General features: G+C 35.3%; 1 protein-coding gene across 28 annotated transcripts in view; it reads left to right on the forward strand.

Moving 5' to 3' along the window:
* Positions 1-19,592, forward strand: part of TAF2 (TATA-box binding protein associated factor 2) — a 113,498-nt gene that overhangs the window by 25,126 nt on the left and 68,780 nt on the right. For all 28 annotated transcript variants that reach the window (XR_014843436.1, XM_085021801.1, XM_085021783.1 and 25 more), the window contains 9 exons: positions 465-649; positions 2,090-2,203; positions 3,752-3,851; positions 5,506-5,591; positions 9,351-9,486; positions 10,608-10,762; positions 11,416-11,530; positions 12,132-12,241; positions 13,801-13,866. Coding sequence is in view for 27 of the 28 variants with exons in the window: in XM_085021801.1 (XP_084877927.1) it covers positions 465-649; positions 2,090-2,203; positions 3,752-3,851; positions 5,506-5,591; positions 9,351-9,486; positions 10,608-10,762; positions 11,416-11,530; positions 12,132-12,241; positions 13,801-13,866 (1,067 nt within the window). In the remaining variant the exon portion in view is untranslated. The remainder of the gene's footprint in view (positions 1-464; positions 650-2,089; positions 2,204-3,751; positions 3,852-5,505; positions 5,592-9,350; positions 9,487-10,607; positions 10,763-11,415; positions 11,531-12,131; positions 12,242-13,800; positions 13,867-19,592) is intronic.

A 19,592-nucleotide genomic window follows, 5' to 3' on the forward strand; every position in this document is an offset into this window, starting at 1 on the left:
CCTTCCTTAAGCTTTCATAATTGTTCTTTATGTATCTTAAAGATAGTATAATTGACATTAACGTAATTATTAGGATAGTACTGTGATATGCAGTATTCACTTGGTTAGATATTTATGAATCAAAGGCAGGTTACAGTAAGTCTTGGAAATTAAGATTGTTCTTGTTTTGTTTGCATATGTGGAAGAAACTTTAATTTGGAACCAAAGTTATATTTTCATTGGAGCTAAGCATTTCAGAGGCTTACAGTCCATTATGAATTTAATTCTTAAGTACAATGAATATTTTGTAAACAGTAAAAGTAGTCACTAATTTCATTAGATTATTTTGTCTCAGTGCTATGGATTTGTTTTAAAAAAGAGGGGAGGGATTTATATACAGCTTCATTTATAATTGAGATATTTAGGAAATTAAAAGATTTAGGTCAACTCCTTTATTTAATGATCTTCCTCCCTGCTTTTTTTAGGTTACTCATTTTTGTTTACCTCAACTTCTCCCATTGCTTAAACACACCACATCATATCTTCATGAAGTTTTTGAATTTTATGAAGAAATTCTTACATGTCGATACCCATATTCCTGTTTTAAGACTGTATTCATTGATGAGGCTTATGTTGAAGTGGCTGCTTATGCTTCCATGAGCATTTTTAGGTTTGTATCTCTTCATATTTAAAATGCCTAAGTTAGGTTAATAATGTAAAAACAGGTTATTTATTTTGTGGTCAATTTTAAGATGCAGTTTGAACTTTTTCCCTTCAATTTAGTTATAGTTGACTTTGTAGAAAATCTAGTATTTTAAAAATGTAAAAATGTAGAGAGCATAAAGAAGAGTTTGAGAATAACCCGAAGACTCATATTATCTTTATCCAGAATTAATTGATGTTAATATTTCACATATTTGTGTTAGTCTCTTTTATGCTTATGTATTTTAAAAAATCATAAAACCATATACCATAAAACCAAAACCATATACCATATGGATATCTAGTGGGGTTTTTGTCCTAGCATTATTTTAAAAATTTACTGATATCATTAGGAATTTATATGCCAAAAAAAAAAAAAAAAAAGAGAATTTTCTTTCTTTCCTTTTTTTTTTTCCAGCTGCCCCTTGGCATATGGAGTTCTTGGGCCAGGGATTAGATCCAAGCTGCATTTGGCAAGCTAGGCAACAGCTGCAGCAAAGCTGGATCCTTAACCTACCGTATAAGGCCAGGGATCAAACCTGCATCCTAGTGCTCTGGAGACACTACTGATCCCCTTGCATCACAGTGGGAACTCCAGAATTTTATTTTCTTTTTATCCTCTTTACCTACCTCATTTCTTTCGTTCCTTGGAAAGTTTTTTTCTCCCTCCCTCTTCCCTTTGCTGCACCTGTGGCACATGGAAGTTCCCAACATGTGGAAGTTCCTGGGCCAGGGATCAAATCTAAGCTGAAGCTGTGACCTGTGCCACAGCTGTAGAATGCTGGATCCTTAAGATCCTTAACTTATGGCACCGGGCCAGGGATCCAACCATTGCCTCCACAGAGGCAGGCGAGATCATTAACCCACTGTGCCACAGCAGGAACTCCCTCATTCCTTAAAAAGTTTCAGATTTAGAAGTTTTATTTCTTAGGGTCAGTCATTTTTTTTTTTTCCTGAGCCTATTTTCTCATCTGTAAAATGGGCATAATAATACTGTTTCTGCATTCTCCAGGGTCTTTAGAAGATGTGATAGGTGAGTGTATTTGCTAGTAAATAATATAACATTAAAAACTAGTAGTATTATTAGGAAAAGATTTTTGAAATTAGAAGATCCCCTCATAAAAGGATTAGTCTTGATTAACACAGCAATTTCTGATTGATGCTGTTAACCCTCTGCCTCCAAAAAAGATTTTCCATGGAAATCAGTGGGAAACATTACAATACTTAAAAAAAGTTATTAAGATTTTGGATTTCAACTAAAATTTGAAAAGATACAAAACTCTTGGGGACGATATTCTGGCTTTTTTATGTCTTAATTGAATTCTGTTATTTAAAAAGTATAATTATTTTGACTAAATAATTTTTTATTTCTTAGTTATAGTTAGTTATCTCTTCTTTTAAATTCCAGCACAAATCTGTTACACAGTGCCATGATTATAGATGAGACACCTTTGACTAGAAGGTGTTTAGCCCAGTCCTTGGCCCAGCAGTTTTTTGGATGTTTCATATCCAGAATGTCCTGGTAAGTATTTTCAAAGTTTACAGCTACTGAGAAGAAGCAGGAAAGCTTGTTTTTATTATCTTTTCCTGCAGTTTCAGTTGAACTTTGTCTTAACTGCAGATAATTGACTTAGCACACTATTCTATATATATTTAAAGAAAAGTAATGAGTATAGGTTTCCATTTAAGTTTTTTACTGTGACCTCAATATATCAACAGAGTTAATTTTGTAATTAGCAATAAGAATATGGTAAGAATTGGTAGCAACAGTTTCTTAAAGAACTGAATAAATGCTGTAGATGTAAGTACAGAGAACTGTATAGTTAGAATTCTAATAGCACAGAAAAGAAACTCATGAACTTGGAGAACAGACTTGTGGTTGCCAAGGGGGAGGAGGAGGGAGTGGAATGGACTGGGAGTCTGGGGTAATAGATGCAAACTGTTGCATTTGGAATGGATGAGCAATGAGATCCTGCTGTATAGCACTGGGAACTATATCTAGTCACTTATGATGGAACATGATGGAGAAGAATGCGAGAAAAACAATGTATATATGTGTGCGAACGGGTCACTTTGCTGTACAGTAGAAATTGAGAGAGAACAGTGTAAACCAACTAATGGAAAATTAAAAATCATTAAAAAAAGTAAAATCTACTTCAAAAAAAAGAATTCTGATATCAATATGCAGTGCAGTTGGTAATATTTAAGGTAAAATAACAGTCTCCTACAATAGTGATAATGCTGTAGGGATTGTTCAGTTAGTGCTTAGCTGATTTATTTGAAAGATTTGAGAAATAAAACAGTTTTTATTTTCTTTTTGATTAACTTGAGGTGAATTTGAAGAAATAGGTAAAATTCCCTTGAGATTATAATTTATGAATATAATACATAGTACTTAAATCTTGATTTCTTTTTCTTTCTTTCTGAAGGGGAAAGGACAGAGGGTAAGGCCTCTTGACTGTAATTTTCCTAAAATTATATAGTTTCAGTTCATTAAAGAATAGTGCCTGAAACGTGGTTGACGAAATGTTGAATGAATCAGTGGGTAAACATAGGAATAAAGAAATGAATTAATGATATCATTGCCTTTCTTCTTAAGAATCTAAAAAATACTTAAGGAATTAAACTTTAAATGTTGAGATCCCGTTGAATTATGCATGGGGTTGGCAGTAATAGAATGTGGACTTCAAGAATTGAGCAGTACAATCGCAGTCATGTGCATATATTTCCTTAGAGGCAAACACTAGACAGAATTGACCATGAGGGAAGCAGCACTGCCAGAGCAAAGCATAAACATAAGTACCTTGAAACTAAAGTATAAAGTGTTCTAATTAAGTTGAAGCTAGATGTGCAGAAGGTAAAATGAAAGGACAAACAGAAGTCACCTGGAGGAATTGGAAGAACCAGATGGTTTAAAAAGTTTTGATTTTCTTTAAGAAGGCTGAGAAGTATATACTGTGTTCGTTCTGTTATCCTCTTTGGCCTTATCTGAAGAATTTTTATTATTAAGATGAAACTTTATATTAAAAATATGTGAAATAATGCATTATTATTTGATTTTTTTGCCTAGGTCTGATGAGTGGGTATTGAAGGGCATTTCAGGCTATATTTATGGTCTTTGGATGAAAAAAACTTTTGGTGTTAATGAGTATCGCCATTGGATTAAAGAGGTAAAAGCAACCAGATCCATTATCTACTTAGACGTCAATGAGATATGTCAGTGTTTTCCTGATTTTCAAAATGCTTGTCTTTTGTATTTAATAACTTTAAAATACTAATTGTCTTTTGAAGGTCCTAATTTTTTCCAGCAAAATGAAAATCACTTTACGGAGAAAGACTAATGAATGGTCTGTTTTATCTAGTTTGCATTGTCAGTGTTGGCCTCCAAAGACTTTTTGCCCAGGAAGGGAATATTAAGTTCCTTAAACATCAAGTTAGTTGTTAGATTTTTCTGGCTCATAGTAGTCATTTTTCATGTAAATCTGTGCTTCCTAAATTTGTGTAGACCTTGAGCCCAGATTCTGGAGTCAATTTGCTTTTCATTTTGCTTCATACATTTATAAGCTTTATGATTTTGGTTAATCTTTCCAAGCCTCATCTGTCTAAAGAGAGTGAGTAGCAGTAGTATCTGCACCGTGGATAGGCTTGTGAGACATTGTACATGGAATGTGCATAGTGCCTGGTACGTAGTAAGTACTTACATGCTGCCTAGTTCTTCAGTGCATTTATGTTCTCTGTCATTTTCATACCTTTATCCTATTATTTAAAGATTTGGCCGAAAAGAAAAAAATCAGTTGTGTGTTGCCTAACCCATTCTGTTCATAGACATTTTAATCATATCATGCTTATCTTCTTCCTTCTCAGGAGGAAGAATTTCAGCCTTTAATATCCTCATTAATTAGACCCCTCCATGCTCTCTCTTTTCTCATTTTATATATCTTCATCATTCAAACCTAAACTCAAGCCAAAAGGTAATTGTAAAAGATTTCAAACACCAGGAACTGTAAAGGAATTCATACATATAGAACTGGAAGAGTTCATGCTTCATTTCAAAAACAACTAACGAAGGGGGAAATAGAACATATAGCAGTGTTATACTTACAGTGTTTCAGGCACTGTTACAAACATTTTATTAATATTAGCTATCTTAATCCTCCTAATTACTCTGTTATTATTTGCATTTTACAGATAAGGAAACTGAGGCACAGAGAGGTTAAGTTATTTGGCTAAAGTTAACACAGCTAGTAAGTAGTAGAGCCAGGATTCAAACCTGGCTTTTAACCACTTTGCTATGGTTTTTACCACTTTGCTGTGATTTTTACCACTTCTCTATACTGCTTGTTTATTATTTAAACTAGTCATAAATTTCCAGCACAGTTGTGTTTCTTTTTTCCACGTCATTTTTATCACTTTGATCTGTGTCACACTAGAGGGAACTAGAGAGGTTTTAAAATTATAGATTCCTGACATAATTTTATCCCTATTTGTTTTTATTTACTTATATCCTCCGCCAGAAGCAAAATACAGAGAAGGAAGAAATAAACTTGGAGAACAGGTCAGAGAGGTTGGGAAGAGCCCTTATGAAAATTGCCAGGCTACTGGCTAGCCCTGAAGCCACAAAGTGAAGAAGGCTTTTTGTCTCTATCATTCAGCCAGCTGTGTAGTCTGCCTTGTTTATAAAAATATAAACTACTCTCCAAATACATTTCATTTATTTTAAGAAATTTACATTTTGATTCCAAGAAATTAAGAAATCATAGTTCACTTCTAAAATCTGATATGTAAAATAATTTTCACAAACTCCTATTTTTATGTTTTTTTTAGGAGCTGGACAAAATAGTGGCATATGAACTGAAAACTGGTGGAGTTTTACTACATCCCATATTTGGTGGAGGAAAAGAGAAGGATAAGTATGTTTATTTATCAGATATGATATCACAAAACTTCTTTTATAGGATTAATCTTTTAGGATCACTTGTATGAGGGTCACACAGGCCAAAGAATTAGTAATAATTGTAATAGTATTGAGGCCATAGACACTGGTAATATTCTCAGTACTCCTTTCTTTACTACTTTATTGCATGTGATGGCTATAAATGGATTTAAACATTAAAAAAGACTCAAAAAATGAAGGCTTTTTTCTTCCATGTTAATTTCCTAATGCAAATATATTGTACTATTCTCATAAAAGCTTAAAAGTAATAGAAACAAGTATTTTGCATATGTACCACTGATTATTTTTTTTAAGTCTAAGTAAATAATTTCAGCATCAAGACATCCTACCTATACCTGTTTATCTGAATGGTCGCCCACATAGACACTTATTTACTTTTTCCCTTTTTTCCTCTCTTATTTCCCTCTCTCACTTTCCTTCCCTTCTTTCCCTTTCTCTCTTTCTATTTTTTAGCAAGTCACAGTAAAGGAGATAGCCACTTATAACAAAATAATGATGCTAGCAGGGATTCTTATTTGTTCTTGGATCCATGAATTCCTTAAGAGAATTTGGATTGAATTAGATGGGAAAAGTTTTCTGTATTTTTACTAACAGTTAACTGAAATTTTATATTTTCTTTAATTATGAATGTAGGTAACAGACAGTGCTGTGACTTTGTCAACAGTAGAAATCATAGATGTTTTCCTGTCACATCTTAATTGCTGGCAGATATCTTGAAATAGTCTTTGCACTCATTACCTTAATATTACTACCATCAACCACTGCTATGTCTTGTTATTTAATGCATTAATAAATTGGTACATATATTGGTAATGTCAGAGTTTTAAAAAAATTTTTGATATCTGTTTTTCATTATATTTAGTGTCCTTTGTAAATCATGTATGTTTTATTTTGTACATTTAAAAGTAGTTTTTCTCAGAGTTCCATTATGGCTCAGTGGTTAACAAACCCCACTAGTATCCATGAGGATGCCAGTTCGATCCCCGGTCTTCCTCAGTGGGTTAAGGATCCGGCATTACCGTGAGCTGTGGTGTAGGTCACAGACACGGCTTGGATCTGACATTGCTGTGGCTGTGGTGTAGGCTGGCAGCTGTAGCTCCGATTCAACCCCTAGCCTGGGAACCTTCGTATGCCACAGGTGCAGCCCTAAAAAGACAAAAGGTAGATAAATAAAAGCAGTTTTTCTCACATGGCTTATAGGATTAACCAGGCTACCCCAGTGTCTAAAAGTATATCAAATGTTAAGAAACCTGAACTTGTATAATCAGTAGTACTTTATTAAAGCTTGGTCACTGAGATAAGGTTAAGTCAGTGGGAAGTCACAGGAATTTGGAAATAGACAAACTGGATTTTTATGGTTACTAAGATTTTTTTTTTTTCTTTTGCTTTTTAGGGCTGTACCTGCAGCATATGGAGGTTCCCAGACTAGGGGTCAAACTGGAGCTGTAGCTGCCAGCCTGAACCACAGCCACCACATCTTCAACCTACACCACAGCTCATTGCAACACCCGATCCTTAATCCACTTAGCAGGGCCAGGGATCGAACTCTTGTCCTCATGGATGCTAGTCAGATTTGTTAACCACTGAGCCACGACGGAAACTCCAGTTAGTAACTTTTGTTATACAGGAAAATTGTATAACTCTTCTGAGTGTGTGTGTATTTTAATGTGTAAAACAGAAGTGATCATTAATCTTAATCAAGTTGGTTGCGAGGATTACTTGAGGTAAAGTTTTATATGTAGTACGAACTTAGTTTCTTTGACTTTCTTCTCTTGACTGCCTGCTGTGTGGCAGTTTCCAGCATGTAGTTAGAGCATCCCCATTGTGTGTAAATACTGTTTACACTAAATGCTTTTACCTTCATTCTGACCCTTTATTTAGTTATTTTTGTATGTTTGATTTTCAAAATTTATGTATAAAAGCAGCACATGAGTGCATGCTCTTTGAAGAGATTCAAAACAGAGCAGTTCAGAAGCTTGTGGAATAAAAAGTGAAAGATGCCTTTTGGGCCTCTTTTACCACCTCTTACTCCCACCACTTCCCCTCTTTCGAGATGACCATGGTAAATTTGGTATATTGTCTTCCAGACCTCTTTTTTTTTTTTTTTTTCCTAGTCTTTACTGATAGGTATATGGCGTTTACAAAACATAATTCTGTCATGCAGATTAGTGTATACTTAAAAAAAAAAAAAAAAAACCTTATCTGTAAATTTTTGGCAAACATTCTCTGTAACTGTACATGAATTTATTTTGTTTTACTTATGCACTATTTAGTATTCCTTTATACTTTGGAATTTAGTTAACTTTTTTTTTTTTTTTGGGCCACATCTGCGGCATATGGAAGTTCCCAGGCTAGGGGTTGAATCAGAGCTGCAGCTGTCAGCATACAGCTCATGGCAACACCAGATCCTTAACCCACTGAGCAGGGCCAGGGATCAAACCTGTATCCTCATGGATGCTAGTCTGGTTGGTTACTGCTGAGCCACGATGGAAACTCCCTATTTAACCTTTTTCAGATTGCCATCCATAAGCTCAGAAGCAATATGTGAGCTATAAAAGTAATTTTTCAAATATCAAGTTGGCAAATATTTTAAATTTCAATATGCCATATTTATTTATTTTATGGCTGTGCCTATGGCATATAGAAGTTCCCAGACTAGGGGTTGAATTGGAGCTGCAGGTGAAGCATACACCATGGCCACAGTAATGCCAGATCCGAGCTACATCTGTTACCTATGCCATAGCTTGAGGCAACACCAGATCCTTAACCCACAGATGGAAGCCAGGGATCAAACCCACATCTTCAGAGACACTATTGGTCCTTAACCCACTGAGCCACAATGGGAATTGCATAATATGCCATGTTTTTTAAGGAAGTGTAATGACTGTTCTTACACATTGACTGTGACAGTATAATTTGGTGCATTGATTTTGAAGGGTAATTTGTTGGTACCAATCAAAATTCTAAAATGGGCAATTATTAGATTCAGCAGTTCTAGTAAGTATGTTACCAAATGGAAATTATACTTCTGAACATTCGCCGTTCAGAAATACTTGCACATGTATAAAAAGAGAATCACTATGGCACTATTTGGAATAGTAAAAAAGTGTAAGCACCTTAAAGGTTCATGTATATCATAAATATTTTTACTAACTGGGCCTATCTTTTAATTTACTGATGATCTCTTTCATCATGTCAGAATTTAAAACTTTTTACATAGTCAGTCTGGTCTTTATGTCCTCCAGATTTTATATTTTTCCTTGTGGGGAATTTTCCAACCCCAAAATGATGAAAAGAAATTTATTCCTTTATTTCTTTCTAGTGCTTTTATTATTGTTTTTGTTTAAGATATGTAATCCAACTTGCATGTTTTTTGTGTATGCATTGACCTTGGGATAGTGATTGGAATTACGTTGATTGGATGGGTGAATTTGGAGAGGATTGAAATATTTATACTATTGTGTCTTCCTACCTAGGAGTTTGGCATGTGTTTCCTATTATTCAAGTTTTCCTTTATGTCCTTTCATAAAACTGTGTAATTTTCTTCTACTTAAGTTTATTTTTAGATGTTTCCTAGTCTTCGTTACTCTCATACTAAGGAAATAGCTGAGGTATTCCTTTGAGGTTTTTGATTTATTGTCTTGATGCAACTATGAAATTTATTGCTTATTTAATTCATCTTTGTTATATTAAGCAAATCTGTTTATTTTTTCAGTCCGGCGTCCCATCTACACTTTTCAATAAAACATCCACATACACTCTCCTGGGAATACTACACTATGTTTCAGTGTAAAGCTCACCTGGTGATGAGATTGATTGAAAATAGGATCAGTATGGAATTTATGTTACAAGTAAGTATTAAAGTTAAGAACATAACAATTGTAAAGAAAGATCCATTCTATGTGTATAAAATCTGAATACTGTTCTGTAGTATAGAAATTAGTACATCTGGGTTTATAGCTGGAGGTCAGTTACCAATTAGCTATTTGCCCACTATTCATTTTGTGTTTCCTCAGGTTTAGTATGGGTATCAATACTTGACCCACTTATGCAGGATTTTTATGAAGACAAATTTAGAATGTGAGGTTAAAAGTAAAACCTGTTTATGCTGTGATTTTGTGTTTGGCATTATTTAGAAAGTGGATGAAGTGCCCTTTAAAAATGTTTTCAATAGAAAAAAGCAAATTTGTCTAAAAGATGTTTATTTTTGCTATTACTAAATTCTGCCATATGTTTTAAACAAGTTTTGGTATAGGTAGCTGAGATGTACTAGTTGAGGTAATAGAAGCCAGTTTAAGAAGTTGAGGATACTCATTTGGATTAATACTATAAAGAGTTGACTAGCTCTTTATAGATCATCTCTCATTCGTTATTTCTGTTCTTTACTCTAAAGGCAAGGTGAATGACCAGAGGATTCAAGCCAGTTTTCTTATAAATGTTTGGCTATTTTTTCCCCATTGGTAATAATTGTTAGAGGTAAGTGAAAAATAACCCTTTAGTAATCTTTTTTAAAAAGCATTTTCAGTTTGAATCCTCTTGTCATTCACCTTGCCTTTAGAGTAAAGAGCAGAAATATTAAATGAGAGATGGTCTATAAAGAGCTAGTCAGCTTTTTAGAGTGGTATAAATCCAAATGAGTAATCTCAACTTCTTAAAGAATGTTTCGTTCCTTTGTAAAGCTCGTAGCACAATACATTACAGGTATACTATTACAGTTCTTAAAAACACAGTATTCATTGTCTGGCCAGGACATTGTTAAAATTCACGTAGGCTTAGAAAAAGAATGGTTTTATAGTCTCGCTATCTAAATCTTTTCATGCTTCCACTGCTAATAGTCTTTAAGTAGAACAATCTATGAAGTAAGCTGTGAAATTATCTTCTGTAATAAAGGTACGCAAAGTGGGACTAGTACAGAATCGAAAGCAATGTGTATTATGTTGTACAAACTTCCTAAATGACACTTTCTTAACAGGTTTTCAATAAACTGCTAAGTTTGGCTAGTACTGCTTCATCTCAGAAGTTCCAGTCACATATGTGGAGTCAGATGTTGGTTTCCACATCTGGGTTTTTGAAATCCATCTCGAATGTCTCTGGCAAAGACATCCAGCCTTTAATAAAGCAATGGGTGTATCCTTTTCAGTAGCAGCTTGGCAAAGGGGGGAAGGTTATATGTGTAAGGGGAAGGCGTAAGAAGAGGGCTTTGGGCAGGAAAGGAGGTAAATAATGGTAGAAATAACCAGGAACTGTAAATCATTTCCTCTAAGGTGCCTTCTAATCATTGAGATGCACACATACATGCACATCTTTATTTGTAGAGTGCGGCATACTTCGAAGTACCTTTTAGTGTGAGTATAGCAAGAGGCTTGGTGGTGAGGGAGGTAAATAATCCAGCAGACAAGCCTGTAGGATTACTTGTAAGATGCAGTGGTCTGGTGACTTTTAGATGTGGTTAGAGGTTGGCACAACTTGAGTGGTATCTTGGAACTTTTTGGTTTTTACATTTTTTCATTTCAAAGCATTATATTAATAACCCAGTAGAGTGGTTTTGCTTCTTTTAGAAGACTAATTTTTTAATGTTTTAGAATTTGTTTTTTTTTACTCTGGGGAAACATTTTTCACAAAAATTTTGAATACTTTGCCACCTGGTTTACAATGAAGTACGTTCTCAAGCTTTGAGCTGGTGGGAATGCATTTGAAAATTATTTCTACCCTAATGAATAATTTATTTTGTTTAGTACATATTTATTTCAGTGTGCAAAAATTCCTTTACAATTCTTCAGTGACCAGAGTGGAGTGGTAAAATTTTATGGAAGTTTTGCCTTTAATAGAAAACGCAATGTCTTAGAATTAGAAATAAAACAAGATTATACATCTCCTGGAACTCAGAAGTATGTGGTAAGTTTATTTCCAGAGTGGCCTACTGCACTGTTTTCTCCCCAGTTTAGATAAAGGAAGGGCTTATAGGTGGGGAGCTGATTAGAAATTTCATGATGAGGTTTTTTTCTTTTTAGGGCTGCACCCGCGGCATATGGAGGTTCCCAGGCTAGGGGTGGAATCAGAGCTAGAGCTGCTGGCCTACGTCACAGCCAGAGCAACACAGGATCCGTCTGAGCCGCGTCTGAGATCTATACCACAGCTTATGGCAACGCCGGATTCTTAACCCACTTTGCGAGGCCAGGGATTGAACCCGCAAACTCATGGTTCCTAGTCAGATTCATTTCTCCTACCCCTTGAAAGGAAACTCCCATAATGAGATTTTATTTGCAAAGAATGAAACTGAGAAAACACCAAGTATCAGGAAGGGAAGAGGGGTTACTGGTAAAGATCTTGGGGGAAACTAATTCTCCCCTTCTTTAGCACCACCTGCCTTTCAGTGTCTACACAAGCAAATCTTGTATACTGTTATTTTTTATTTTGATATATGTAACTGTACATATAAGAATACATATTGGTATTTTTCTAGCACTGTCTTTGAACAGTGTTTTTCTTTTTAAAGGGACCACTTAAAGTTACAGTGCAGGAGTTAGATGGATCCTTCAATCATACATTGCAAATTGAAGAAAACAGTCTTAAACACGATATACCCTGCCATTCCAAAAGTAGAAGGTAGGTGTTGGATCATAACTTAAAAAAAAAAACTTCAGTCTCGCAGGTTAAAATGCCAAAACAAATACTTTAGTGTATACCTAATTTTTTAGGTAGGGAACACGTTATCTCGTGTCTTTTTGTCCCCATTTTACTTCAAGTTAGTATTACCAAACAGTCTTTGTTTGCTTTCTCTTCTTGATGACATTTTTATCCTTAGAATTAAATAATTAAATTTAAAATTTAGTTTTGAGAATCCTTATTTTGTAGAAGTGGGAGGTGGAATGAAAGCTTGGTTTTCGGAGCCAGGAAAAATTCAAGACAAAATGCTTAGCTTCATTCTTACTAGTTTCATTGGATTAATATCTACAGGAAATGTTGGGGAAATGTTCATTGAATATAAAGAAAGGAGCTGAATACGTATGTCTTGAAAAGCCCATACGTCTTCTTTACTATGTTTTTCTCCCTTTTCTCTGTATCACCATGCCCTTAAAGAGTATTCTTGACGTCTTTAAAAGATGCATTGCCAGCTTACTTAAAGAATGTCCAGTAGTTCATCTTTTATTTCATGTATTTTTCTTTATCACTCTTTTTTTTAAAGGCTGAGTGCATAGCATGCAGAAGTTCCTGGGCCAGGGATTGAACTTCTGCCACAGCATTAACCAGAGCCACAGCAGTGACAGTGCTGGATCCTTAACCTGCTGAGCCAGAGAATGCCTACCACTCTTTTTATTATTATTATTATTATTATTATTTTACTTTTATTAACTCAGCTATTAGCATATACCCTGAGTGGTGAAATGAGAACATTTTTGTGCTTTGCTGGAGGATTGCATAGTAATGTCAGTTTCAGAAACAAAAGTCTTATACTTATGTCTACATTTAGATCATCTCAGACAGGTGAGAATGTCAGTTGATTTTGAAGGCCCTTAGAGAACTTGATTCTGAAATCTTCCTGTAATCATTCTTTCTCTCTGAAATTCTTTCCTAGTTCAAGGTGAAATCCTCCTTTCTTTCTGTCCTGTCCGCCTTTGAAATTGTGAACATCTGATTGCTACCCTTTTCATAATATTTCCTTCATTTTGTTTTCTCTGTAATAATAGTCTGCATGTTCTTTGGTGTGAGAAACACAAGAAGACTGTTCTCTCTTCCTATTTTTATTTGTCATCACATGACCATGTGTTTAATGTGATGTCCAGTAGATTTTATCATTTAGGAGTTATTTGCATGGAAGCAGTTTTCTTATATAGGATTTCTTTATTGGTAGCTCTCTTATTTTTCTGTACAGAACTTGCAGGTACAAGTTCTTGGAAATATATATGTTTTAAATTGGCATTTAATTATATATTTCTGATTTTCTTAAAACTTTGATCAAGAAGATGTTTTAATTATCATTTACTTCATTCCCTTCAGTTTCAAAATAGATTTTGTTGTTTAAATTCCAATACACTTTCTGTCTCTTCCTCCTTAAGAAATCTTTCAATATGACATGAAATTCTTAATTTGAACTTCAGCTGCTCTTTACTCTTTTCAGAACTGGAAATGTCACAATTTTCATATGTTCTTTTCCTTAAATATAGAAATAAGAAGAAGAAGATTCCATTGATGAATGGGGAAGAAGTTGACATGGATCTTTCTGCAATGGAGTAAGTTAGTTTTAAGTTTAAGGATGTAATGTTTTCTGCATTCTCATTTGTCTTATGTATCTAAAAGTATATAAATGTCCTGAAATTAGTGCTTAAAACTTTTAAAAGACAATACAAAAACTTAATGTTGAAAGTTACAAGTAATCAAAGAGAGAAAAGGAAATCTATCCTGGCCCAGGTGAAATTCAGAGAAAATACAGATGGTTGTAAAGTGGCCATAGCCTTGGCTTAGGTAGCTTTCTTACTGCCCCCCTTTTTTTTTTTTTTTAATTTTTTATTACTCAAATGAATTTATCACATCTGCAGTTGTAGTCTAAAGCATTGCTTCTCAAGCTGAACTGCATCTGAACTTTGAGATCTTCTTAAAATTTAGTTTCTGATGCAGCTCTTTACTAGTGGGTCCTGATAGGTTGCCTTTCCGGTGAGCTCTCAGAAGATAATTTGGTTCTCTTTGTCTTTGGACAAAGCCCCAGGGCACTTTGAGGCTCCCTGTGTTTGCAAAAGACAATTTAAATATCATCGTAAATTTTTTGTTGAAATATTTATTGACAGCATTTTATTTTTAAATATAATATAACTCAAATTTTATTTTGCCTGCCTATCCATATTATGCCTGTGTATTTTTTTTACAAAATATCTGGAGTTATTTACTAACTTGGTTGCCAAAGATCACTGCTATTTATATATAGTTTATATAATTTTTTCATATCAAGTGCTTTGCCTATAGTGAATACCCAGTGTTTTTTGTTCAATTGAATTAGTATTATAGGTGATGTTCTTTTGATAACAGTGTTGGAGTAGATCTTTTGAACTGTGCTTATTACTTTGAGAAGTACGTGAGGATAAATTTATACTGTGCTATGCCTCTGTACTAGGATTTCGGAACTTTATTTTATTTTCCCATTTGCTCTTATTTATTTTTTTCTTTCTTATTACTCAATGAATTTATTACATTTATAGTTGTACAATGATCATCACAATCCAATTTTATAGGATTTCCATCCCACAACCCCAGCTCATCCCCCAACCCCTGAACTGTCTCCTTTGGAAACCATAAGTTTTTCAAAGTCTGTGAGTCAGAATGTGTTCTACAAAGAAGTTCATTCTGTCATTTTTTCAGATTCCACATGTCAGTGAAAGTATTTGATGTCGGTGTCTCCTTATATGGCTCACTGCACTTAGCATGATAATTTCTAGGTCCATCCATGTTGCTAAAAATGCCATTACTTCATTCCTTTTAATGGCTGAGTAATATTCCATTGTGTATATGTACCACATCTTCTTTTTTTTTTAAATTTTTTATTACTCAAATGAATTTATCACATCTGTAGTTGTATAATGATCATAACAATCTGATTTCACAGGATTTCCATCCCATAGCCCAGGCACATCCCCCCACCCCCCAAACTGTCTCCTCCGGAGACCAAAAGTTTTTCAATGTCTGTGAGTCAGCATCTGTTCTGCAAAGAAGTTCCGTCTGTCCTTTTTTCAGATTTCACATGTCAGTGAAAGCATTGGATGTCGGTGTCTCATTGTACGGCTGACTTCACTTAGCATGATAGTTCTAGGTCCATCCATGTTGCAAAAAATGCTGGTATTTCGTTCTTTTTAATGGCTGAGTAATATTCCATTGTGTATATGTACCACATCTTTTAGATCCACTCCTCTGTCGATGGATATTTAGGTTGTTTCCATGTCTTGGCTATTGTAAATAGCGCTGCAATGAACCTTGGAGTGCATGTGTCTTTGCGAGTCATGGTTTTCTCTGGATAGATGCCCAGGAGTGGGATTGCTGGGTCAAATGGTCCTTCTGTGTTTAGTTTTCTGAGGAATCTCCATACTGCTTTCCACAGTGGTTGCACCAATTTACAATCCCACCAACAGTGTACTAGTGTTCCTTTTTCTCCACACCCTCTCCAGCACTTATTGTTGATAGACTTTTTGCTGATGGCTATTCTGGCTGGTGTAAGGTGGTACCTCAGAGTGGTTTTGATTTGCATTTTTCTAATAATGAGTGATGTTGAACATCTTTTCATGTGTTTTTTGGCCATCCATATGTCTTCATTGGAGAACTGTCTGTTTACATCTTCTGACCATTTTTTGATGGGGTGGTTTGTTTTTTTGGTATTGAGTGGTAGGAGGTGTTTATAAAATTTGGAGATTAATCCCTTGTCAGTCAATTCATTTGCAAAGATTTTCTCCCATTCTGTGGGTTGTCTTTTCATTTTGTTTAGGGTTTCCTTTGCTGTGCAGAAACTTTGATTAGGTCCCATTTGTTAATTTTTGTTTTTACTGTCATTGCTCTAAGAGGTGGGTCTGATAAGATGTTGTTGTCGTTTATGTTGGAGAGTGTTTGGCCTGTTTTCCTCTAAGAGTTTTATAGTGTCTGGTCTTATATCTAGGTCTTTAATCCATTTTGAGTTTATTTTTGTGTGTGGTGTTAGGGAGTGTTCTAATTTCATTCTTTTCCATGTGGCTGTCCAGTTTTCACAGCACCACTTATTGAACAAGCTGTCTTTTCTCCATTGTATATTCTTGCCTCCTTTGTCATTGATTAGTTGGCTGTAGGTGTGTGGGTTTAATTCTGGGCTTTCTGTCCTGTTCCTCTGATCTCTATTTCTGTCTTTGTGCCAGTACCATATGGTTTTGATGACTGTTGCTTTGTAGTATAGACCGAAGTCCGGGAGCCTGATTCCTCCAGCTCCATTTTTCTTTTTCAGGATGTTTTTGGCTTTTCTGGGTCTTTTGTGCTTTCAAACAAACTTTAAAATAATTTTGTTCTGTGAGAAATGAGTTCTGTGAGAAATGTCCTTGGTAATTTGATAGGGATTGCATTGAATCCCTTGGGTAGTATAGTCATTTTGATAATATTGACTCTTCTAATCCAAGAGTATCTATTTGTGTCATCTTTGATTTCTTTCATCAGTGTCTTATAGTTTTCAGAGTACAGGTCTTCTGTCTCTTTAGGTAAGTTTACTCCTAGCTATTTTATTCTTTTGGATGCGATGGTAAACGGGATTGCTTCCCTAATTTCTCTTTCTTATCTTTCCTTGTTAGTATATAGAAATGCCGTCAATTTCTGTGTATTAATTTTGTATCTTGCAACTTTGCCAAATTCATGGATGAGCTCTACCAGTTTGCTGGTAGATCTTTAGGATTCTCTAGATGTAGTATCATGTCATCTGCAAATAGTGGTAGTTATACTTCTTCCTTTCCAATTTGGATTCCTTTTATTTCTTTTACTTCTCTGATTGCTGTGGCTAGAACTTCCAAAACTGTGTTGAAGAGTAGTGGCGAGAGTGGGTACCCTTGTCTTGTTCCTGATCTCAGCGGGAGTTCTTTCAGCTCTTCACCATTGAGAATGATGTTCGCTGTGGGTTTGTCATATATGGCCTTGATGATGTTGAGGTAGGTTCCCTCTATGCCCACTTTCTGAAGGGTTTTTATCAGAAATGGGTGTTGGATTTTGTCAAAGGCTTTTTCTGCATCTGTTGAGAGAGAGGATCATATGGTTTTTCTTCTTCAGTTTGTTAATATCCACAAAACTGATTGATTGGCGGATATTGGAGAACCCTTGCATCCCTGGGGATAAATCCCACTTGATCATGATGTACAATCCTTTTAATGTATGGTTGGATGCAGTTTGCTAGTATTTTGTTGAGGATTTTTGCATTGATGTTCATTAGTGAAATTGGCCTGTAGTTTTCATTTTTTGTGGTATCTTTGTCTGGTTTTGGTATCAGGGTGATGGTGGCCTCATAGAATGAGTTTGGAAGTGTCCCTTCCTCTGCGATGTTTTGGAATAGTTTCATAAGGATAGTCATTAGCTCTTCTCTAAATGTTTGATAGAATTCGCCTGTGAAGCCATCTGGTCCTGGACTTTTGTTTGTTGGAAGTTTTTTTTTTTTTTTTGTCTTTTGTCTTTTTTGTTGTTGTTGTTATTGTTGCTATTTCTTGGGCCGCTGCCGCGGCATATGGAGGTTCCCAGGCCAGGGGTCGAATCGGAGCTGTAGCCACCGGCCTACGCCAGAGCCACAGCAACGCGGGATCCGAGCCGTGTCTGCAACCTACACCACAGCTCAGGGCAACGCCGGATCGTTAACCCACTGAGCAAGGGCAGGGACCGAACCCGCAACCTCATGGTTCCTAGTCGGATTCGTTAACCACTGCGCCACGACGGGAACTCCCTGTTGGAAGTTTTTTAATCACAGTTTCAGTTTCAGTGCTTGAGATTGGTCCATTCATCTTTTCTATTTCATCTTGGTTTAGTCTTGGAAGATTGTACTTTTCTAAGAATTTCTAGGGTTTCCATTCTAGGCTTTCCATTCTAGACTTTCCGTTTTATTGGTGTATAGTTGCATATAGTAGTCTCTTGTGATCCTTTGTATTTCTGTGATGTTGTTGTTACTTCTCCTTTTTCTAATTTTAAAATTAGAAAATTTTAAAGTAAAATTTCTAAATTAAAATTTCTAATTTTATTGATTTGAGTCCTCTCTCTTTGTCTTGATAAGTCTGGCTAAGGGTTTATCAATTTTGTTGATCTTTTCAAAGAACCAGCTTTTTGTTTCATTGATCTTTTCTATGGTTTTCTTCATTTCTATTTCTTTGATTTCTGCTCTGATCTTTATGATTTCTTTCCTTCTGCTAACTTTAGGTCTTGTCTGTTCTTCTCACTCTAGCTGCTTTAGATGTAAAGTTAGGTTGTTTATTTGAGCTTTTTCTTGTTTCCAGAGGTGGGCTTGTATTGCTATAAACTTTCCTCTTAGAATGGCTTTTGCTGCATCCCATAGGTTTTAGAGTGCCGTATCTTTGTTGTCATTGGCTTTTAGGTATTTTTTAATTTCCTCTTTGATTTCCTCAATGATCCATTTGTTGTTTAGCAGCATGTTATTGAGTCTCCATGTGTTCGTGTTTTTTGCAGTTTTTTTCTTGTTGTGGTCAGAAAAGATGCTTGGTATGATTTCAGTTTTCTTAAAGTTACCGAGGTTGGATTTGTAGCCCAGGATGTGACCAATCTTAGAGAATGTTCCATGTGCACTTGAGAAGAATGTTTATTCTGTTGCTTTTGGATGGAATGTCCTATAAATATCTATTAAGACCATCTGGTCTAATGCTTCATTCATGGCCTGTGTTTCCTTATTGATTTTCTGTCTGGATGATCTGTCCATTGCTGTAAGTGGGGTGTTAAAATCCCCCACTATGATTGTGTTACTGTCGATTTGTCCTTTTAAGGTTGTTAGCAGTTGCCTTATATATTGTAGTGAACCGTGTTTGGGTGCATAGATATTTAAAATTGTTATATCTTCTTCTTGGATTGATCCTTGGATCATTAGGTAGTGACCTTCCTTGTCCCTTAAAATATTCATTTTAAAGTCTATTTTGTCTGATATAAGTATTGCTACTTCAGCTTTCTTTTGATTCCCGTTTGCATGGAATATTTCCTTCCATCCTCTCAGTTTCAATTTGTGTGTGTCCCTAGAGATGAAGTGGGTCTCTTGAAGACGGCATACATAGGGGTCTTGTTTTTGTATCCATTCAGCCAGTCTGTGTCTTTTGGTTGGGGCGTTTAGTCCATTAACATTTAAGGTAATTATCAATGTGTATGTTCTTATTGCCATCTTATTAATTGCTTTGGATTTGTTTTTGTTGCTCTTTCTTCTTCCCTTCTTCTGTTGTTCTCTCCTCTTGTGGTTTTATGACTATCTTTAGTGTTGTATTTGAGTTGA

This window comes from Sus scrofa, chromosome 4, assembly GCF_054392235.1.
Source record: "Sus scrofa isolate SSC_HxYL_T2T_F1_AM1 chromosome 4, Sscrofa_HxYL_maternal_Yorkshire_Landrace_v2.0, whole genome shotgun sequence".
Classification (NCBI taxonomy): Eukaryota; Metazoa; Chordata; class Mammalia; order Artiodactyla; family Suidae; genus Sus; species Sus scrofa.